Source organism: Bacillus rossius, chromosome 3 (assembly GCF_032445375.1).
Source record: "Bacillus rossius redtenbacheri isolate Brsri chromosome 3, Brsri_v3, whole genome shotgun sequence".
NCBI lineage: Eukaryota > Metazoa > Arthropoda > Insecta > Phasmatodea > Bacillidae > Bacillus > Bacillus rossius.
In genome coordinates, this window is record NC_086332.1 from 44,127,180 (window position 1) to 44,152,027 (window position 24,848).

At 34.7% G+C, this 24,848-nt stretch overlaps 2 protein-coding genes across 4 annotated transcripts in view; both read left to right on the forward strand.

Moving 5' to 3' along the window:
* LOC134530602 (SEC23-interacting protein) overlaps positions 1 to 7,309 on the forward strand; it is a 90,921-nt gene extending 83,612 nt beyond the window's left edge. For all 3 annotated transcript variants that reach the window (XM_063365584.1, XM_063365585.1, XM_063365586.1), the window contains one exon: positions 4,663 to 7,309. In XM_063365584.1, coding sequence (XP_063221654.1) covers positions 4,663 to 4,996 — 334 coding nt within the window. In that variant the 3' untranslated portion in view covers positions 4,997 to 7,309. The remainder of the gene's footprint in view (positions 1 to 4,662) is intronic.
* Positions 7,310 to 22,349: 15,040 nt separating this feature from the next.
* The window catches only part of LOC134531284 (phospholipase DDHD2-like), a 46,645-nt gene continuing 44,146 nt past the window's right edge, over positions 22,350 to 24,848 (forward strand). Inside the window, exons 1-2 of the mRNA XM_063366977.1 lie at positions 22,350 to 22,365; positions 23,398 to 23,675. Coding sequence (XP_063223047.1) covers positions 22,350 to 22,365; positions 23,398 to 23,675 — 294 coding nt within the window. The remainder of the gene's footprint in view (positions 22,366 to 23,397; positions 23,676 to 24,848) is intronic.

Sequence of the window (24,848 nt, forward strand, 5' to 3'; positions counted from 1 at the left end):
CTTCAAGTAACCTTCAGTTTTTAATTAATTCATTTAGCTCTGGTTTAGATACCATGCTGCCTTAAGAAATAGTTGCAGCAAGGAAGAGTAGCATAATTTTACATAACATTTTGACTTAGTAAAGTATTCAAATTTTATTGTTATAGACTAAAATTTTTTTACAAATTATAAAACACTGATAAAAAATCTTACTTTACATTCATCCAGTGTTCTTTGATTAAACATTTGATCAATATGATAATACAAATCACGTGATCTTGCTGAACAGATGTAGCCTAAGTTCAAAGCACATGATCTTGCTGAAAGGATGTAACCTAAGTTATAACTGACAAAACATGTTACTGTGAAATACGATAACTTTTGGTGGCTTGCATTTATATTGGCAAAAAATAATGAGAATAATGAAGTTAAAGTCAGTTTTTTACATCCCAAAGAACCTGCTGCTTCCTTTTTTTATCCAACACCAAGAGCCGATATACTAGACATTAGAACTGAAGATCTTCTTAAAAAGGCTGAACCTTGTACAGCAACTGGGAGAACTTTTACACTCACTAAAGAAGAGATTGTAGACATCACACCTGCTTGAACGAAGTATGCCACAACCTAAGTGAAAACTGTAAATAAATAAATATATACTAAACAGATTTTTTTCATGAGCAATTATATGTTTTGTCAGTTATAACTTAAGCTACATCCTTTTAGCAAGATCATGTGCTTTGTATTATCATATTGATCAAATTTTTAATCAAAGAACATTGGATGAATGTAAGGTAAGATTTGTTATCCATGTTTTATAATTTGTAAAAAATTTTTAGTCTATAACAATAAAATTTGAATACTTTACTAAGTCAAAATTTGATGTAAAATTATGCTACTCTTCCTTGCTGCAACTATTTCTTAAGGCAGCATGGTATCTAAACCAGAGCTAAATGAATTAATTAAAAACTGAAGGTTACTTGACAAAACTTCTGCCTTGGTAATTTCGAACATTTAATTTCTGCGGAAGAAACAACGCTCGAGAATTGTCTTTTTGGGACGTCTGCTAATAAAGTTGGCAAATAACATTATGTAGGATTGTTGTTTTGCAGTTTTTAAATGTTGTCTTCCAAAAACCTATAACGTCCAACTGAAGCTTAAAGCATTTATTTATCTACCATGCCCCCTTAAGCATCTATTAAATTTTCATTTTTATTTACTCATAATCCCATTGATTCTCCACCTTGAAATTTGGCACAAATCTAACCAATATATGTAGGAATAACATACTTTTTTTTTTTTAAAGAAAATCGAAAATGGTGTTTTTTAGAAATTCAATATTAAAGATTTTGAAAACAAATAAAAATTATTTTTTTTTCTGAAGTTGGTCATGTTACATATCAAATTGAAGCCCATTCAATGACCTTTAAAATGAGCTGTCAAACAGCCTTCTAGCACCATTAGTTGGAAACCTACAAGTATTTGAGTGATCCAAAACATTGCTAAAATTGGCTAGTTTGGCATTTTTCAAAAATTTAATACAAAAAAACTACTCAAGATATAAATTTAAAAAAAATTGATTTATAATGTATTGATTTCTTATTATGAAAATACAAAAAATCATACAAATCTGAAACATGAAGTTTCTAAATTAATTTTTCTTTGGTTGATTTGATATGGAATGACTCATAAATACTTGCAGAATTTCTTGATGACTGTTGCAGATAGTAGGATGTAAAATTCTTTTGGTTAATATAATATTATTCGTAACTTTCAATGGTTGAAATTCAATAAAAGAGTTTGAAATAAAGTTTGGAATTTATTCTTTTTATAATAAAAACACTACAGGTCCATCACAATATTGCGAACTAACACACTCGTTCAGTTTCGCCAATTGTTATTTGCATTCCTGTGCCTTAACGAAATAATGCCCCTAGCGACTCTGTCTCGTCTAGGTACGAAAATATATTGGAAAATACTTCCAGTGACCAGTGGACCACCCGGGCCGCACATTTGGGGCCTAGAAATTCTATTTAAAGTTCTAAAATTGAAAAAAAAAATCACTTGATGAAAACTTAATTGCTGCTTGGCCCCGGCATCCAGATGTGAAATTGTCCGGCCTTACAATCTCATGATATGTTTTTATGAGCCGCACGTCCTCTCAGCACAGTCCTTGAATGACGACTGATGAACTCAGCACATCACCAAGCTTACAGAAAAAAAATCACTTAGGTGGGGACTTCCCCAAAATACTGCTTTACTATTCTATTGGCTACACATATGATTTTTACCACTACATACTATTCAGTGATTCCTTGTCCAGTGGGCCTTCCCCCAGTTCTCTCACATGACTCAGTCCTTCTCTCAAACCTTTGTCTCTCTTTAATCAAGTACATATTCTGGGATTCCCCAGTCCTGGCGAACATCTATCTTTCTTACACAGGATACATTAAATTGTCTATCTTTCAGCGCTGCTGTCTAACCTCACATTTTTTTTTTTTTACCAGACCCATTGTCCCACGATCTAAACCCATCACTATCACACTATGAACCACATAAGTAATCAAATTTATATTTTAAAAGACACTATTTAAAGTAAATTACATATTACAATCCACTCTTGCATAAACAGTAACCCAACCAATCAAGTGAAAGCCCCTAAAATTTCAGTAGAGGCATTTAGAAATAAAATAATTAAATGTCAAAACTAAATACAATAATATTACTGATGATATAATTTAAATACAAAACTAGGTCACTGTGACCTGGAACTTACATAACCATCTGATTCCTTCTGAACATAAAAATATAATATTTATTACTCAAAAATTACTTTTAGAAGTAGGGCTTTAAACATTACAAGTTTAGTTGTACAGAAAATTTTACTGATGTATTAATTGTGGTATGGTCTCATGTAACTATGTAATAATTTATTTTATTCATCACTATGGTCTGCTCTGTTGTCATGCATGACTCATGATTAGTGATGGGCCGAGACTCGAAAATTCGAGTCGAGTCGAGCGAGTAGCATCAGCTCGGCTCGGCTCGGCATTCAAGTTTATTTTACTCGACGGGGCGAAACTCGAAAGGAAATTGGATAAAACTCGATGATAAAATATAATAAAATTGAATTACAATTCTTAATATCTCCTTACGTGACTTCAGCCGACACTAAAAATACGTACGTAAGACCGAAACACGTACTTAAAAACAATGACGACAATCGGCCATATTATTTATATTTTAGTTTCACATATTGCCAACTTAACAGGTGTGACCACATAGCAAAGAAGACGAACACATTTTTAATAAACAAAACACAAATTAAATTTTATAATCTTAATATCGGCCCAAATATTACTTTTTTTTAGTAAATCCGTGCTACAATCGGCGCAACGTTACAATAATAAATTAACGGTAGCGTTATATTTGTGTTACAGAGCGCATGTTTGCGACTGATACGCCACCAATCACGAAATGGCAGTTAAAAAAAACAACTGCGCTCCACTAATTTTAGGAAGTGTAGGGTGGCGAACATGAATTTTTTTTCCGTGTTTGTTTACACTATTACGTTCGGCGAGAGTGCATTTTGTATAATTGTTTGCTATCCAAATTAAGTGGCAAGTTAAAATTAATTATGAAGTATAAAGTATTTTATAAAGTGAAAGTATTTTATAAAGTGTAACTATTTAATACAAATACAAAAGCATGGATTGGTTGGAAGTGCCAGCTTGCGATTGGCCGGCAACGTAACGGCGTTAGTGTTGTAGCAATAATCTTTAAATGTATTATATTTGTTATGGGAACGTTTATTGTAATGTTGCGTTAATTGTAGCACGGCCTTACACTTCCCATAAGTGAAAGTTTTCAAAAATGTTCTAATGATTGTGTGAAACGTAACCTAACCTTCGCGCCAACAAGCCTAAATTATATTCATTTTTTTATTGACTCGTGAATGCTGCAGGCCGCAGCTAACTCGTTCGGTCCAAAATAAGGTAAATATGTAGTTGAGCGGTATTTGCGAAAAAAAATGTTAAAAACTTAAAATACTTTAATTATATGCTCTTTAAATTCCTCTTTTCATTAAAGCCGGCAGATATAAGAAATTCCAAATACTTTATGAGATATCGAATTTTTTAATTTTCATAGTTGGGCGATATTTGTTAAATAAAATTTAAAAATTCTGAAAATACTTTAATTATATGCTCTTAAAATTCCTCTTTTCATTAAAGCCGGCAGATATAAGAAATTCCAAATACTTTAGGAGATATTAAATTTTTTTAATTTTCATAGTTGGGCAATATTTGTTAAATAAAATTTAAAAATTCAAAAAATACTTTTTTCTATGCTCTATACCTCAATTATTGAATTGTATTATATCAGTTAAGAATTTATTCTAAATGAATTATTTGTATTAATACTTGTATTTTAAATATATTTGATTACGTGGGCCAGTCTAAGGACTCTTAGCAGTAAAGTGCAAATATTCAAGCTCAACTTAAGTGTCAAAGATTCAAATAAAAATTCAGACTCGAATCGACTCGACTTGAATTTATGATCTACAAACTCGACTCGAATCGACTCGAACTAATTATTGTATAATTCGACTCGACTCGACTTGACTTAAAAATTTGCAGGTTCGTACATCTCTACTCATGATGCATCTTTTTTCTATTATTTTGCCAGGGATTCCGAGGATACAATGTTGTTAATACTGAAGGAATTGTACGGATCACTTGGAATCTCAGCTGACTCAATCACTAGTCAACCATCTGAGAGGCCTCAAGAAAGTTCACCACAGCCACAGTTTGACGCCTTTTCAACCGGGTTCACGAGCAGTGCTGCCACCACTGGCGGGCTGAGGATGCCGGGGGAATCGTACACTTCCCCGCTGCCATCCGAGATGTCGTTCGATTCTGTCGGCAGGCAGCAGGTTCTGGGAATGGACCCGACTGCTCCGCCGTCGGACAACCAAAACGTCGGTCCTCCACCCATGTCCGGCTTTGTGAAGAAAACGTGAGGGCGAGCCGTTCTGCAGTAGAATAGCACTTCCGTTTGCTCACGTTGCAGACTTCAGGCAGCCAAACATAACTTTAAATATGTAACATGTACTTACATGGTTTTATGTAAAAAGGAACTCAGTATTTTCATACGAGGGTTGTCGAAGTAAATGTTTTTGTATAATAATTTTATAAATTTTCTAATTGTTTATGTTAATGTATATACCTATATATATATATATTTGTAAATGTAAAATAAGTTTTTGTTGTTAACTTGTTGAATAACGTAATCATCACTAAAATGACATGGTAGTATAAGTATTTTTTTAGGTGTGTAAATAGACATTATTAAATTGTTGTTTGTGTTACAAATATTTAATCTTGAAATAGTTTTTCTAATAATAGAATGTTGAAATTTGTTGCTTGGTTGTGAGTTTTTCCCACTGTTTACCCAATTTTTGTTAGAAAAACGTCAGTATTACCCAAACACAGTTGCTCCTTGAAGGAATTAAGTACTTGGTTTCAAAGTTCACACACAAATTATATTTTTGAGAATATATAGAAGTTATCTAATTTTACCAGGATCCTCTGGTTTAGAGAAAATAAAATATATAAGACTTTGGCAACCAAAATATTGATTTTTTTTCCTTCTAAACTGAGTGTTGCATTGATGCAACAATTCCTATTCTGCATGGTATTTGCATATTTTCTTTGTGAATTAGGCAGGTTTAGATGAGTTTCTTATTCTTTATTTGTGTCCTTGCTTTCTGAAATTACTAACAGTCTTTGTGAATGTAATAAGTACAGAAATAAAACATATGCATTTAGTTTCTCAAGTGATGGTTGTTTTGTAAAACATTATCAATTTGTCATTAAGGAGAAATATAGTCCCTTGAAAAATTATGTCTAGAACTAGTGTTAATGCAAAAATTTAAATATTGGTTTAGTAAATCTGCCGTTAGCATTACACAGGGTGTGTTAGCTAAATATGTTTTCCAGGAATTATAGTATGTACTTCATAACTGATAATGTATTTGAATTGAATATAATACACTGAAAGGTCATTAACAAAGTACTTCATTTTTAATTTCATCTCACTTTAAATAATTCTTTAATGTACAATGTGTCTTACCTAGGTCCTATGTTGGGTTGTATATTTGAGGGAATTTGCATATTTTTTGATGTAATTTATTTTTTGTATTGTTCCACCGAAAATTAGGTTTCAAAATGCCAAATATAAAAGTTATCTTTAGAATTTTTTTTTATGTGTAACATCTTAGCTCTAGGTATACTGCATTTGATAGAAGTAATGGAATGGAAATGTGCAACAGTGATTCAACCATTTGTTGCAGATGGCATGAACCAGAATTTACAAAGTCAAAGAGAAAATTTATAGTATTAACGGTTTAATTCCTTTTTTCAAGTTGGGCAGTATATTAATAAAAATATTTGTCAAAATTCCGGTTTAAAGCCAGGGTTTAGTATTTTTTCAGGTCTTTTTCACTTTTATTGGAGCCGTTTATAATAGTTTAATATTTCTGTCTGCTAATTGAATGTTTAGATAGTTGATGTAATGAATGCGCTGCTGTCTGCGTTTGATGGTGATAAGCCACATTTATGATTCTGGTATCGAATTCTAGCGGTGGGTGCGGATGTGTGGTTTGCGTCCATGAATTTACTTGAAAATATATTTTGCATATATTTATCACACACTGCATTGAACTGCGCGATGCTTTGCTATGTGGCTTTTCTAATATGTTGTAACCTAGATTGTGGTACAAATTCATTCCTGGAAGCTATTTGTATAACGTGAATATTAATGAATAAGTTCTGTAATTGATATAATGTTGTTTTAAAATTCGAGCTTCATGCCTTTTGATGCCATATTAACTAATACTTTTAATATTGGTACATAGGAAATGAAAAATATTAATTATAAAACAAAAACAAGTAATTTTCATAGTAATAGTAATAAAATTTTCATTAAAAATTAGTTCTGAATGTGTACAATCAGTCCAATCAATACCCAATTCTAATATTTTAATAACAATTTTGCTCCTTATTAAGTTTAGATGTTACACATCACTGACAAGTACTGATAATATTCACTCACTTTTTTTGATGTTGATTTTACAATGTGATATTGCATATTGATTAAAACACTGTGGCTTGAAACTGCGGGAGATAATACCCAACTGATTTTTTCGTGTCCACAAAAGATTTGACTTGAATGATTGTGTTGAGTTTGGTTTTTTTGCCTTGTTGAGACACAAAAGTAAATAAACTAAAATGAAAGGTTTTGTTACATTGTGAAATAAATATGTTGTTACCAAGCATTGTTTTTTTATTGTGTTATGCGATTAATCTGCATTGTGAAGTAAACCTATCAGTAAATAAGTATTGACACAATAGATTTGAAAGTCAAAGTATTCTAATGCTGATGTTAGTTTTGTGCTGAACTAATCACTAAGTACTGTGTTCTAGAAGGTATGGTTGGGGGAGTGGATTGGTGTGTGTTACTGAAGATCACATTTTTTATATTAAACAAAATTTTTTTATACTACAATTAAATTTTAATCAGCACATACATGATTAAATAAGCTCCACTTCAGTTTGTGAGAATAGCTGGGCTCTGTGTAACTGTAAGAAGTATGGTAGTGCTGTAAGTGCTGTACAACCAACAATATTTGGCTTGATATTTTAATCTATCTCCCTGTTATCTTTTACTTTAAAACATGAAATCCAACCCTGAAATCTCCCTACCATAAACAAACCAGTTACAATTCAGACATAATCATCCAAAGTTTGAGCCTCATATTTTTAACAAATAAACCATGTATATGCCATTTCATGACTCTTGGAGTGGTAGTATGCATAAATGTGTCATTAATGAAGACAAAATTTTGTGGTTTTATTTTCAGGCCAATTTCATTTTTAAAACAGTAGATTTCGGGGTTATAGTTTTTATTTTTGATGAGATTTGTTTACTAAAAAACGAAAGCAATTTACAGAAAGAATATGATGCTTAAATGTTCCATGATACTAATTTCTCCTAATCAGTGTCATTTTGACTGATGCACAATGCATATTTTCAATGTACTTAATGATATGTAATAAACGTGTCTAATTTTTCGGAACAAATAAAATAAATCATGAGTGTTTCTATGTTTTAAAAAAGTTCTAAGGTCAATATGTAAAAATGAGTAATAACAATTGGTAGATTAAGAAAAGTAAACTTTTCGTATAATTTTTTATTAAATTGTGGTACAAAACCTCATGCCATATAAATTATTTTCACTGAATGTTTAAAAGATTTGGTATTTGTCTTTAGAGTTAACTTTTGATTGAAAAAATGATAAGTTTCATGATTTTAATTGCATTTCAGTGCTGTGTTGTATTTCGGTTTTACTGCAATTCCCATATAATCTTGTACCTAGTCATTAACTATTCAGCTGGCTTTTGGTGCCATTGTCTGATAAACTATTTTGTCTTTGAAGGATGATACCCGTCAAAGTTGCCTGCTGCAAAGCAGAATGAAACATTGATTCATGCTACCACTGTGACGTGGTTCAACCTCAAAAGCCAAATTAATAACAAAAAGTCTTCCTAAAAACATCCCCTAACTATAGTATGTATATTTGACATATATATAATATATATATTAGTATACATATTTTTCACAAAAATTCATTGTCTTTACTTAATGTCATCCCGTTGGTCAAGTCTGACCGGCATAATTAAACATTGGCGTAGTCCTAATGATGATTTCCAAGATGCTCTAATCCCCATGCACATTGCTCATAGACAAAATTTGATGATGAAGGGGGTGCCAACTGCCACAGTCAGCGATCCTCCCAAGTCACTATCAAACTTTCTACCATTACTACTATGCACCACATACATAATCTAATTTATTTATTCTATCACTATAACTATTTCATGGTTGATGATAGATTTATATTATATGATTACTGTGATTATTTTCACAGGAGGACACACATTTTCATAATATTTCTGGGGGTGCCTGAACTCCAAAGAGACAACCCCTCCTTCCCCGTATTGGCTTGTTGATGCGCTCTTCACGCACCAGGTTCCATCACATGTGGGACAGATCACATCCACCTTTGTAACAAAATATAGCTTATTGAGATTTCTACAGAAGTGAAATTGTTCTTCACAGCGGATGCCCATTAAGTATCAGGGGTGCCCAGCATTAGCAAGAAAAAGGTAAAACTGGATTTGTAAGGAAGTTTTTGAGTTTCTATAAAAATCTGGGAACAGTCTGAGGATATAATTATAAGAACAAAGACTGGTCTTGTATCACCAGTCCATTTATTTGGTAATGCGTATTGTTTTTGGGCTCAGGTTTTAACTATAGTAATTCTGGTGTGCCAAGTATTTTAAGGGACGTGATGCTGAATTCCGTTTATGATGGTGCCTCTGAATGTGATGTAAGAAACATCACGATTCACAGTTTCCAGGATTTTTGTTACTGCGTAAACAGTTTTGGCACAAAATTGAACAATCCATAGGTAGGTTGTGAAGTTGTGATAATGTCAGTATTACAGAGTAGCTGCAAAAATTGATTTTTTTTGTATGGATTTATTACATGTTTGGTCTGTGAAACATTATAAAAGAGCTGGAAAATTCAAGCTAAGTCAAAAAATCGTCTTTATAATTTTGCTGGAGACACAAGTTCTCAGTCTAACGGCTGGGGAAATTTGCGGGGTCAATGACCTACAGGATTGAAGCTAGTCATGTGTATGTACTCTAGGTGTCTGCTCGTTGGCTGCTGCGTGGGAGTACATATTAACTGGATTGCTCATGATTTGTTACTTCTTTAGTAGTTGGTTTTTTAATGGCAAAGGGGGGAAAAAAGGTGGCCACAACTATAGCCCAGGAAACAAAGGTTTCAACCTGTGAAAAATTTGTCCAAAGCTGAATTTTTGCACAGTGATAGAGTCAACTATGCTTAATAACATACCGAAAGTTTACCGCTGTAGACCTTGTGCGTATCACTTAAAATTTGCAGTTAAGTCCTAGATGACAGCGACTTGCAGCAGTTCATTAAAATGCTTCCCATTTTCGCACTTTTTACCGTAGACTCTCGAAAGCTATATGAAAATAATCTTAAAGCACTACTACTCACATTTATAATGAATAAAATTCTAAAAGTTAATATTAAAGGTAAGAAAAAAAATGTTAAATTAATGAAATAAGTTTTTTTACATCAGTCAAGGCAATAAAAAGACAATTCACTTAAAAATAAAGGGTCTTACGCAAATATTTATTTAACAAAAGTTGTTGTATAGTTCTTAAGCTTTACAGGGACATATCTCTCAAAAGTCTAGCTTAATTTATAGGATCACTAGAGACTCCCGAGCTTATCAATGTCGTCTACGCACTGCGACCGAGTCACAGCCGCAAGCGCTGTGGCCACTCTCACTCCCACGAAATCGAAGATTTGTAATCTTTGTAAAATTTGCTCCTAAGTGAAATTTAAAATAGTGGTAACATTCAAGTTTTCTAGAAACATTTGAAATGTTTACCTCCGCAAACCTTCCGTGGAACACCGAAAACGAGAAGTTAAGTCCTAAATAATACTTTATTGACCACTCAACAATATGGCACTATAACGTAATTTCTATAGTATACTTTCAGAATAGCAAACCAAAACTTACTCAAAACATTATTCTCAACGATTAAATTTAAAAATCTTTCACTACGTTTGACTAAATATGATATTTATTCAATAATATTAGAAGAAAGGTGTTCTGAAAAAAAGGGCAAATGAAAATACGTATTACAAAAACACGTAGAGCCCGATGTGAAAACATTAAAAAAAAGTAGTTGCAAAGTTCTTAAACTTTAAATTAGTTTATTTGTTGAGAGCTTGGTACAATGTATCTGACCGCTGAAGCGATCCGAGCCGCGTAGTGTATACTACTGCGATGTTGTCGAAGTAGGCTCGGGTCGGGACGAATTTCGCCGTAAAGAAACAAAGGTTTTTAATACATGGAAAATTATCCCAAAGAAGAAACTTTGTACAGTTGCAGAATGAACGTTTCTTAGTAACATATCAAAAGTTTACCGATGCAAACCTTGTGCTTCACACCAAAAACGAGCAGTTAAGCCCAAAATGTCAATTTTTTGCAACGATCCACAATAATGGATATTGCAAATGCAGTTTATGGAGTAGACTGACAGTATGGAACCCAAAATAATCTAGAAACATTGCCCTATGTGAGTATAGTGATAAAAAGTACAAAGTTTAAACATCTTTATATAAAATAGACAATTTAAATCATTAAAGTTAACGAATTCACTTTTATTCAATTTTTAGGAAATTTAAATACATTTTACATAAACTTAAAGAGCCCAAAATGGAAATCGCTTAAAGTAAACGTTGTTGCATATTTATTCATCTTTAAATTGGTATATTTTTTAAGTGTCTCATACAATTAGTCTGACCGCTGAAGCGATCCGAGCCGCGTAGTGTATACTACTGCGATGTTGTCGAAGTAGGCTCGGGTCGGGACGAATTTCGCCGTAAAGAAACAAAGGTTTTTAATACATGGAAAATTATCCCAAAGAAGAAACTTTGTACAGTTGCAGAATGAACGTTTCTTAGTAACATATCAAAAGTTTACCGATGCAAACCTTGTGCTTCACACCAAAAACGAGCAGTTAAGCCCAAAATGTCAATTTTTTGCAACGATCCACAATAATGGATATTGCAAATGCAGTTTATGGAGTAGACTGACAGTATGGAACCCAAAATAATCTAGAAACATTGCCCTATGTGAGTATAGTGATAAAAAGTACAAAGTTTAAACATCTTTATATAAAATAGACAATTTAAATCATTAAAGTTAACGAATTCACTTTCATTCAATTTTTAGGAAATATAAATACATTTTACATAAGCTTAAAGAGCCCAAAATGGAAATCGCTTAAAGTAAACGTTGTTGCATATTTATTCATCTTTAAATTGGTATATTTTTTAAGTGTCTCAACCAATTAGTCTGACCGCTGAAGCGATCCGAGCCGCGTAGTGTATACTACTGCTATGTTGTCGAAGTAGGCTCGGGTTGGGACGAATTTCGCCGTAAAGAAACAAAGGTTTTTAATACATGGAAAATTATCCCAAAGAAGAAACTTTGTACAGTTGCAGAATGAACGTTTCTTAGTAACATATCAAAAGTTTACCGATGCAAACCTTGTGCGTCACGCCAAAAACGAGCAGTTAAGCCCAAAATGTCAATTTTTTTGCAACGATCCACAATAATGGATATTGCAAATGCAGTGTATGGAGTAGAATGACAGTATGGAACCCAAAATAATTTAGAAGCATTGCCCTATCTGAGGATAGTAATAAAAAGTACACAGTTTTAACATCTTTATATAAAATAGACAGTTTAAATCATTAAAGTTGAGAAATTCATTTTCATTCAATTTTACGGAAAATTAATACATCTTACATAAATATAAAGAGCCCTACGTGAAAATCGCTTTCAATAAAAATTGTTGCATATTTATTCTTCTTTAAATGAGTATATTTGTTAAGGGTCTCATACAATTTGTTTGACCCCTGAATCTATCCAAGCCGTGTAGTGTGTACTACTGTGAGGTTGCCGAAGTCGGCTTGGGGTTGGGACGAATTTCGCTGTTAAGATACATGGAAAATTATCCCAAAGCAGAAACTTTGTACAGTTGTAGAATAAACGTTTCTTAGTAACATGTCAAAAGTTTACCGATGATCCTTTGTGATCACACCAATAACGAGCAGTTAAGTCCTAAATGATAATTTCCCAAACGATCCACAAAATTGTGTTTCGTAAATAATTTAATAACTCTCTATAAATACTTTTTTTAAGTAGGCTCTCAGTATTCAGCAAACTTGGTTTGTCCTCTAACGCCATACTACTACGGTAATAGGAATATGAAATCACTACAGACAAGATTTTGTTCCGTTTACTATGGTGAAACCAGAGCTAACCGAGAAATGACCGAACGTCCCGGAAAGTTGTGATATTTGACGATATTGCGCGAGTAGCACACCCGTACGTGACTACAGAGAATGGATAGTTTCCTTAACCGTTAGGATTTCTGGTACGAACACCCTCTCACAGGTAGGGTCATAAAATACGATCAAACTCTTGCAAAAACATCCACCATCGCTCTTTGCCACTAGCAATCCAACGACGTCAGCTAGGCGCAGCACTCAAATACATTAACTTATTAAAAAAAACTGAATATGTAATGCTACCTATACGTTTTACAACACAACTCGTGTTTTATTTATTTTCTGAAGAAAAAAACCTATTATTATAGGAATTATGTTTTTTAAGTGAAAAAAAAACTCAGAGTACATTTACGATGTATCGTTTTATTCAATTTTTATGTAGTAAACTGATTTTAAAGAAGTAAATATATAATTTTTCATTTTGTCGAATACAGGCTACATTAAAATTTTGCATTGTTCTGATCGAAAATAAAACGATGTAGCCTATCAGAAATAAAAAAAATTTTGTTGCTAAAAAAATAATTTTTAATAATACAATTTTTGAAACAGAATAAATCCATGCAGATATAAAACCAGAGGTCCTCTAGAGTTTTTCATTTACATGTTCCAAGCAGAAATCGTTTATTGTTAATTTTATTGTATCAAAAAACATTCATGTAAGAAAAAAAATGCATATCTCATTACATGTAACATACACCCTCTCATATGAATTAGCTATGTTTTAAGTAATCCCTAAATAAGACCCAGTTGAATGAGTGTCGCAGTACGCAGTGTGTCGCAATGCCGCGCTGGAACGGCGGTGGCCGTGAGAGATCAGTACGGCCGCAGTACACTGCAACACTCGGGCCGCTTTAATGAGCCAACTAATTAGGTTAGACTCTTTATAAATATACTGTCTTAAAGCTAAAGGTATAACCAAAAACATTTATTTGGACATTTTTCGCATTGGACTCTTTAAATTGGTGTAAATAGTATTTTTATCTGAGTGGCAAAGATAAAAAATAATATGTCATGAATTAATCGCTTAATATCACATCTTTAATATTAACAATTTATGCTTTTTACAACATTAATGGCTGTATTAGAGTCTCAAGATTATTTTGGTAGTTTTATGGACAGTCTAAATTAAAAACTGTACAAATGGGTAGCATTTTAATGAACCGCTGCAAGTCGCTGTCATCTAGGACTTAAATGCAAATTTTCGGTGATACGCACAAGGTCTACAGCGGTAAACTTTCGGTATGTTATTAAGCATAGTCAAATCTACAACTGTGCAAAAATTCAGCTTTGGACAAATTTTTCACAGGTTTGTGCCTTTTTAAGTCTTGGTTTCCTGGACTACTAATCCATCTACAGCTCACGCCAACTTTCACTGGCCAATCCGGATCTCTCGTTTATCTGTCATTTGTGATCTTTGGTCCAGATGTTTCTTTTGTCGGGCAGTAACCACTGTCTTTTGTCACTGCTCACTAGTGTAACTTAGCGGCCAGGGGAAAAAAATTACAAAAATTCAGACTTTAAATGTTTTTAGATTATTTAAGCATCGCTAATCTATACCAACTAACCGTTCACTTTAGTTAAAATCACCTAGTTTTGCCAAAACTCACCCTACGAAAAAAAAATAAAAAAATTTAAGACCATTTTTTTGAGAGATTTTTATATACGTTACCCGTTCTACAATAACACGTCAACGGAGACGGATCTCATGGAACAGTTTGTATAATAGCACGCAGACGGAGACGGACCCGTACGGATTAGCTCGGCAATGTTGAGCACTTCCGTTTACTTTGCTCCGTGCGTCCCATAGAAGCCAAATATTTGGCAACGGTGGTAGCCATGTTTGTTTATGTTCTAAATATTAAAAAAAAAAAAAAATGTTACAAGAAGTACAAGAATATCTAGTGTTCTATTTTATTTTGTCGTTTATTTTTATTATATATGTATTTTCTGCCCGTGCTTAATATAATCTCGAAGCATTATATATTTTTAAAATTAAGTTAATATTTCGTAACCTTGAAATGCAATGAAATTGGTTACCAATTATTACGTTTCCGTGCTTTTGGAAGCAGCAGACGTGATAGTAAAATGTTCTGGGAGATCCTTCTTCGTTTACGTTCTACAATGGCATGAACGTGATCCGTCTCTTGTCTCCGTACCATAATGGCATGAAAACGGAGACGGATTTTACGGAACATTTCATTATCGCGTCTGCTACCTCCAAAATACACGGAAACATAACAAATGGTAACCAATGAGATTGCATTTCAAGATTACGAAGTATTAATTCAATTTTAAAAATTGTATCGTGCTTCAAGATTATAGCACGGGGTTCCCGTTAGATCCGTCTCCGTTTACGTATCTTTGCAGAACGGGTCTAAAACAGGAGGGAAAAAAAACGGAAGTTTCACGAACGCGTATTATTCGGATGTCTGACGCAGGTGTCGGTTCTTGCCGAGTGTTTTATTTCGGTTAAGAAGGCGTCAAAAATACGAAACTGCTTGTCAGCAAGAACACATGTCAGACAGACAAGCTGTGTTTGAGCTGCAATGTGAGCACATTTTGGCAAGAAAGGCTGCCGGAGGTCGAAAACATAATAGTGTTCACTTCAGCTGGAATGCATCATACGTAAGCCAGCTTACTGAGACCAGTATAATTATACTTACGTAGGGGCCAATACGAAGAGGAAACTATGACTTCACTGCTGTCAGTGCCGTTTTTTTAATTCGAATTTTGTGGTTAAGTGAGGTATTTAATTTTGTTCTTATTCTATGGCCTCATTTCAGTTATCCTCATATTATTTTGTGGATTTCGCGCGACAATTGTCTAGTGTGTTTATCAGATGAATGCTCTGGGTCTACCCGCGCCACAAATTTATTTGTCTCGGCCGCATTTCCGGGCTCTCAACTCACACGGCTGTCTGCGTAAGTTTGTCAGTAACATAGCTCATTTATCACATGGACGTTTACTTTTAGGTTATAGTGACTTCAGTTAGGAATTTGGTCACTGATCGATGTGTTTATCATGATTACATTTTTGGTTAAACTTTTTTTTTTAAGAGATTGATAGAGAGATATGTGTTGATGAGGCTAGTGACCAATACGGATGTTTTAAAATCGATATCATTAGGCGAAGAAGCCGAACTTCGTGGCGTGGTTGGATACACACAGGCTTTCAGCACGAGGGGCTCTGGGTTCGAGACCCGGGTAAGGCATGTGTGCTGATTTGACAGGTCTGAAACGGACATCATACACAGTAGTTTAAAGAGGACCTTAGAATTGTATCCCCTCGGAAAGGGTACCTTTCATACTTTTGGTGGCGGTGGTGTAGCTGGGTAGAAACTAGAAAGGTACCCTTTCCGATTTCTTAAAATGTTTCGGTTTTAATGCAAATATGCATTGGAAAGTTATCACATGATTTCATAGTATTTTTAACGTAGCTATACTAACTCAACCAACCGTCCACAATATTTTTAAGTATTTTTTATATTGCTTATGATCTTAACCTATGAATCGTTACTTACGACATGATTAAAAACAACTTCAAATGAAATGTTAAAAAAAAAAACTTTCTTAATTCTTAAGTTATGAATTTGATTGGACTATGAAAGAGCAAAATTGTGAAAGGGTACCTTTCCATTTTATTTTCTGCTGTGTCATTCTACAGAAAATCCTGAAAGGTACCATTTCCGAGGGGATAACTTTCCAGTGCATATTTGCATGAAAACCGAAACATTTTAAGAAATCGGAAGGGTACCTTTCCAGTTTCTACCCAGCTTCACTACCGCCACCAAAAGTATGAAGTACCCTTTCCAAGCCCCCCCCCCGTTTAAATTTAGTAAAATGGCACTGTGCCGAAAATAAGCCAAAAATTAATTAGAACATGGTAACAAATACTTTATAAATATTTTTAAAACAGACGTTATAGTGGTCAGCGTGTCTACCTTTCTAAATATGCGGTCGTGTGCTTGGGCTTCACCTGTGGACCTCGGTATATTTAAAGACTTTGTTTGTAAACCCCCACCCCTCCCCGCTTTTTTTTTCTTTCTGCTCTTATAATCCAGCATAAAGCAGGAATGCTAATATAATTTAAAATAAAATTTAAAAAAAAAATCAAATAAATGTGATACACCCAGGGATAAAATTCAGTAGTATTCCCGGGATTGTGAGTTTTGATAAGGGGGGGAGGGTGTTGGAAATACGTTTATCATTCCAGTTTCACACAGTTACGATTTTGCAAGCGCAATCGAGCCCTCTCGGTGAGGGGCTTTTTGATTCTAGGGGAGCCTGGGGGCCCTGCCCCCCCCCCCCCCGGATCTACGACCATGGTTACCACTTTAATTATTTTCATGGTTTCCCTCTCTAAACATTACAAAGTGATAAAAAAAAAATCATGAATTGGTGGCAGGGTGAAAAAGTGGAGGTGAGATTTATGTTGTATAAAAATTTAATATTAGTTATGCAACTACAGTTTGTTGAAAATAATAATAAATCACTCTGGATGTTCACATTTTTGAAAGGCTTAGTATTATAGTATTTAATTAATATATTACACATGTATGTAGTTTGTATTTATTAAATAATATTTAATTTAAAAATTGCTGCTTTTTTATAATAATTTCAACATCAGTTTAAGAATTTATTATAATAACATTTTATTTACAACACAACACACGCCATTCGCGTGCCGAAATAGTTTATTGCAGGAAAGTGAGATCTCGCGAAAGCCAGGAATGTCCATCCACGATCCACCCAGTCATTGCTCACGAGCTTGTCCGTGAACTGATGATTTTCCGTGCGACAAGTGATCGACGTCACGGACAGCCCAGCTTCCCCGGTGGAAAGATTGCCTCACGGGGCAGAATTATGGATAATGGGAACCTTTTCAAGCCTTCCTTCAAGCTTATCTGTGCGCTGGATGTGTTATGGGTGGGGGCAGACATTTTTCGCGAAAAAAATCTGAACTCCTATTAGACTGCAACTAGCTATACCCGCACCAGCGGTTTCTTCCTTCTGATTGGCGACCGTCTGCGAGAGAGCAACTCAGGACGTGTTTGCTTCCGCACTGAATTACTATGATTGGTGTTGTAACAGTAGACATGTATCTGAAAGAACCTGGCCCAATCACGAAACACAGACGATGCTACAGTGTTTCAACTTCCAACTACTCTCGGAATCTTTTCGCGAAAAATGCATGACCCTAGTTATGGGCTTTGTCACATGATACCAACATAGTACAATTTCTATACAGTTACACATGAGACTTAAGTTTTATGGACTGTTGATAGAGGCCTGTTTTTGTTTTCAAGAATTGATTTCGGGACTAGCTGAGCGTTAGAACACTTTAGGATCGAATGTACTTCGTGACTGGTAAAGTTTCTTTCAGGTGCATGTACATTTTCAGCACACCAGTCACAGAAATACAGTGCGGAAGGAAACGCGTCCTGATTGGCTCGGTCTAATAAGACAATGGCTTCGCTTGCAGACGGCCGCCAATCACAAGGAAGAAGCAGCTGGCGCCGGCAAAACGTATGCAGTCATCTAATGGGCGTTCATTTGTTTTTTGTTTTTCTTCTTCGATAAATGACTGTCCCTAACTATTGCTTTGGTGTACACTAGTTCATCACAACACATATTGGGCATGTGTCGTTTTGCCTAAAGGCGTTTTGCCTAATTTTAGGCAAAACGCCGTTTAGGCAAAACGCCGTTAGGCAAAACGCCGTTAGGCAAATCGCCGTTAGGTAAAACGCCGTTAGGCAAAACGCCGTTAGGCAAAACGCCGTTAGGCAAACCGCTGATAGGCAAAACGCCGTAAGGTTAGGTTAGCTTAGGTTAGCCTAGGTTAGGTTAGCTTAGTTTAGGTTAGCTTCGGTTAGGTTAGCTTAGGTTAGGTTAGGTTAGGAAAAATGCTATTAGGCAAATCGCCATTAGCAAAATGCCGTTAGGCAATTCGCCGTTAGGCAAAATGAGGTTTTGTCATCATAGTAACATTTTAGGCAAAACAACGTTAGGCAAAACGCCGTTAGGCAAATCGCCGTTAGGCAAAACGCCTTTAGGCGAAATGACTTTAGGCAAATCGCCGTAACGAATTCATGTTTAGGCAAACCGCCGTTACGCAAATCGCCTGTTACTCCACATATTATTTGACTTAAAACATAAATCTGCCAGGTTTATAGAGAATGTTAATAAAACATTTATTTATAGCAATGCCAGCGAATAATATGTATACCTATATATAATATATATAATTTAATTGCAAATGACACACTTACAGGAAATTAAAGTATTATCATTAAAACACTTTTTTTACATGTGTGTGTATAATAAACCTGAAATACTAACCAAGAATTAAAAATAGAATTTCTGTTATAAAATAAACGTTTCATTTAATATTTTGAACTTAAAATTAACAAAAAATAGTGAGTGTATATATATATATATATATATATATATATATAATGATCGTCTGTATCTCGTAAACTGCGCCTCGGAGGGCATTTTCCTTAAATTGCTATATTTGATTGTCTCCAATATTTTTTCCTCAACAATTTTTTAATGTCATGAAAATTAAGAAAAAACGTTTTTAATATATTGAAAAGAAACAATAATCCATATTAAAACAATTAATGTTGAAACTAAATGCTTTTTTTTTCACTTTCATATAAAACATAGGATACTTTTATTTAAAACTATTTTATGCAGCTGCAACGGCGTTTTAAACATTGCATAACAAACAACCAGACAAGTTGGAAACAAATCTGGGAAAATAACGGTAATAGTTTTATTTCACACAGATATGAACACAAGAGTGTGAGAAGATACCTGAGAGGTCATAAGTTCCGAAACACTTGGTTACATAAAGAAACTGAAGTAAAAAGGTCATTAGTAAACTATCAACACTTGTTTCAAACTCATTTGCATTGGTGCTTGGCATCGTTCACGGTTTTCTGCTTCTGCACGGATATAAATTATTAGATTCTGTCTACAAATCGTCACATATTAGAGAAATAAAATTATTTTATATGTTTCTCAAAATTGTTTGGAAAAACATTAAATCCACTTCCTGTTCACCGACACTGTTTCGAATCAAAACTAGAGTAGGCCAATGGTAAATCAAGGCATTTTTTTGACCGAGGTGTACAAAATACATTAAATTTGTGGAATATAAAAAATATCGTTAAATTGTGTTTGTTTATAAACTTGGCATACAGCTGATAAACTAATTATTTTTGATCAGTTTTCAAAACATGTGTTGTTGTTATGATGTTCAATTTTCGGCCTATATTTGTCCTTGCCTAATATATAGGAATAGTCCATCCAGACGTAGCATTTGCTGGTGAAAGCAAAGCCAAACAATCCAGGCAGTTTTCAGGCAACAACAGGATATTTATTTTTCCAAACATGGCAGGCCACTCATAGCCCTCATCAAAAAAATCCCGCTTTATGCTACCACAGTGGCTCTCACTAGTTCATTTGATGTAGGACTTTGATCAGGAGTGGAATGATGTTGGATTCATAATGTTTCAACAACCATATGCGACATTTTAAAATTTAATTTTTAGGAAGTTTGATGTACGACCTTCTATCTCAATGAGAAATTGGTGGGTGGATTTTTTTTTACATCGTCATTTGCAAGGGTGCTGAAATCTTTGAATGCGAAAAGTAAAAAACATTATGAAGTGATGTAATAATTGTTGGTGTTTATTTTCCGCAGCAGTGTTACATAAATTGAATACCTAGAGTCAGATCTGAAGCAGAATGGCACTCCGACCGGTGCAGCACCATTGGTTCTGGAAGAATGGGGCGAATGGGGCGATAACATGGATTCCTTTCTCTATGAAAGACTCTTTGGCACTGGAGGACGCATTCACTTCATGTAAGTTGAAGTATTTTCTTCGTACACTAGATGCCATCCGCAAGTTGAACATATTTGCCACTGTTGAGGCAGTCACTTTCTCATTTCCCTACAAACTTGCAATTTATAATTAGAATTAATCTTTATTTCAACGTATGTGCTTCAGTATCTTGGAAAAAAAAATCAGAAAGACATTATCAAATTTTATATATAATTTATCTTTCTTCATCAGATACAATTATATATCCTAAAATTAAATGCAGAATTATTGTCATTATTTATTGAAACTTATTACTAACATCTTAAATCTTAAAAACAAAACAAAAAAAGAAGATTTTGAGCAGAAGATAAAAACGAAGCTAGGTGGAAAGTAGATACATTTATTATTAGTAAATAATTTAGTCTAAGCTGGCTTGTGAAAATTAACGTTCGTGATTTGTTTATAATTTTAAACACATACACCAGACGTTTATTGTTGATAATTGAAATGTACACATTTTCATTTTTTTCCCCTCTCAAAAATCTAGAAACATTCAGATGAATAGTTAATTTTGTCATACAAATAAAATTGTGTACTTTCACGAAAGATTCCTTTGGAGACCAGTTGTCTCGAAATAGTTTGTAATACTTAAAATAAATATATGGTATTTTTGTACATCACATAGGTATGGTTATTTTTTTGCATATAATACACATGAAGTATGTTTTCGAGGAAATACTAAGTATTTTTTACAAAAGAATGGCGCATAATTTTATATTTTATTCGCTGTTTCATTCAAAAATATATTTAAACAATTGAAAAGACAATCTAATATTCAATCATTTGCATTTTTTTTTATTGTGTATATCAATGTTCGCAGCCAATACTGGATAACTATTCAGGGAACGGTTTACAAATATCTTTAACCATTGGAGGTACTTGGACAACACAGGTAAGAATCCGAACCCAGTGTTACTGCGAACGCTATTTTGCAGTGATACCGTTGTTTTCATGTAAATGTATCTGTAAAATAATAATGTACATTTACAGACACTTTTACATGATACATTTTTTGACAACGTTGAATTATCTTGGTAGCAATGAAATAAGCATTGCACATGTGCAAACGTGTGAACGTGTGAATTTTTTTTTAAACATTGAAACTGACGTTATACTTTGCGGCTAGGAAGTTTATAAGTTTTAAAACAAAAGCTCAAGCACTTTAACATAGTGTTTTGTTGTTGCGTATTGGAAAATAGAAAATCCGAAACATTTATGGTAAATGTTCCTAGCAACAAACGACACAAAAAAAAAAAATCAAGGTATCCAACATTTTCTTTGGAAAAGTTAACGACTTTTAGGTTGTTATGTTGCCGATAAATCTCGCACAATTGGCTGATTTCCGAAGGAAATAGCGTTTTTTTATAGCATTGAGTTGCTGGGAGTAATCTTCGTTGCTTCGTGTGTGTAAAGCCAAGGCCACACAGAAAGCTACGCTATATTCGCGATGTTCGCTATGTTCGCTGCGCCAGGTGACCACACAGAACAGTCTAGTTCGCGACGTCGGAGAGACGCATGCCGTGGGACTCGAGTGATGATTCAGAAGATGGCAATATTCTCCTGTCTCTCACAGTACGTATGTGTTCATGATGTTAATCTAAAAAAAAAAAAATAATAATGATTAGGAGGATTTAATCATTTGACGAAGCAGTCGCGTGAGGACGCAACCAAATTTATGGATCATTTCAGTTTGATAGCATTCCGTTGAAATCAAATCCTGCATATCCTGCTTTATATAGTCTTCCATTGATTTAGCCTATTCCATAAACATGGATATTTTCATAATTCTTCAACAAAATTTAAAAGAAACAGAAGTACAGCACGATTCCGCGCGAAAACAAGACGCTTTTGTTTATCTGCGCACAGGGACGTCGGAATGTTTTCTAGAGTTGGGGGGGGGGGGGGGCGAAAAGATGTATCACACTTACCTCAGTCCTAGAGCGGGGGGTCCGGGGGCCCTCCCCCGGTAAAATTTGGAATTTTAGATGCAAAATTGTGCTATTTAATGAGTTTCCAAACCAAAATATTAAATATACCATTCCAAGAATTTGATGAAGTAGTAAGTATTAAATACTACTCTGTCAGTAGATGTAGTACAATTTAAATAAAATACCATCTAGGAATTTGCAATCATTTTACAGTATATTGACAATCATAAATTTGATTTTCTAATCAATGTGATCACCAATGCAACGTTTGTAACTACTGGTTGAGAAAAATACTACTATGACCAAACATTTATTCTGGGAAAAGGAGGGGGGCGAAATGCTACACTCGCCCCCCCTCCCCCCAATGCATAACAGCACGGGGGCGACTCGCCCCTGCTGCCCCCCCTGTTCCAACGTCCCTGTCTGCGCATGCGCGATGTCAGCGAGGTTTATTTATATATATATATATATATATATATATATATATATATATATATACACACATACAGCCGAGGACCGAAAACCCGGCGACGTTGCCAACATGACGAGAGCAGCGAACGTAGCGCGTGCGTGCAGCGGCGCGGGAACCGGTGGCCACGGACGGCGGCCGCTACGACGTGGAGCTGGCGCCGCGGCTGCGCGCGGCCGCCTACTGGGACGAGGCGCCGCAGGAGGTGCGCCGCTGCTCGTGGTTCTCCCAGGCCGCGCCCTTCGAGGAGGCGGCCGCGGCGGAGCTGGAGCGCGGCTACGTGGCCGCGGTGCGGACCGGCGCGTGGGGCGCGCGCGTGGCGCTGCCCGGCGGCGGGCAGGTGCTGCTGGCGGCGCCCGGCGACATGCTGCACTTCCCGGACTCCGTGAGTGGCCTTCCACTCCAGTCTGCAAACAACTGTAGAATACTCATTATTTACCTACTTAAAAAAAAAAAAAATCAGTAAATACGCTGAAAATTTATTCCAATTTATTAATCAAAATTTTTTTTACTAAATAATAACGTAATAATTTATAATGCGAATAAATTATACATATGGGAACCTAACCTCGCTTTATATAAAACACTTTAAAAATGTTTTACAAAAACACAATTCCTATCAATAATATTATTCACAATAATAAAAAAAGCCTTTTTTTTTAAATTTTGTGAACCAGTATTCGATATCAATCACTAATTTTTTCTTTCGAAATTTATAATCCAGTAATATGCAATTTTTAAAAAAAAAGTTTTAAAAAAAATTTACGGCCAAGATTTGAACCAAATTTGCGTAGCTTTTAAGCCTGGCACTATAACCACTACGTTACGAAGCCGACAATAGTATGTACAGTATTTTAATTGTTGAAAGGATAGTAGGAGACCGGGGCAGGTTGTAACAGTTTTTGTATTTAATTTTTTTTGTGTTCATGTATAATACCTAAGAAAAATATTTACTGGGCAAATTATGAAAGAGCCCTTCTTCTTCCATCTCAGGTATTTTGGAAACAATCCTTTGCTATTTTTTGCTGCACAAGGGGAAAACCACTTAAGAGAAAAGTGTTATAACCAGCCCCGCTCTGGGGCTGGTTGTAACATAACCAGCCCCGCTCTGGGGCTGGTTGTAACAGACCCTGGGGTTGGTTGTAACAGTATTTAAAAATGTTTAAAAATTCAAATCCAGGAATTATTTACAATTTATTGCGAACCATACAGGAAATATTAAACATATACTTGTTTTCACATATTTGGCAGAACGAAAAATTCTTACGAATGCATAGTAGGTACCTAATGCTTACTCGAATATTCCATCTGATTGACAGTTGTGACAAACATACTTTTTCGATTTTTTCGCACAATTAAAGTGTGACCACAATTGGCAGTCCAAACAACGAATCCACTCCTCACCAGGCTTGCTTGAAGAAAATGGTTCTAAACACACTAAACAAAAACATTCACTGTCATCCTCTGATGAGCTGCTGTCATTTTGTAATGAATTTAGTTGTTTTGGAGGAAGTTTTGGCTTAGCTTTAACACGTCTGCACATTTGTGGTAATTTCTT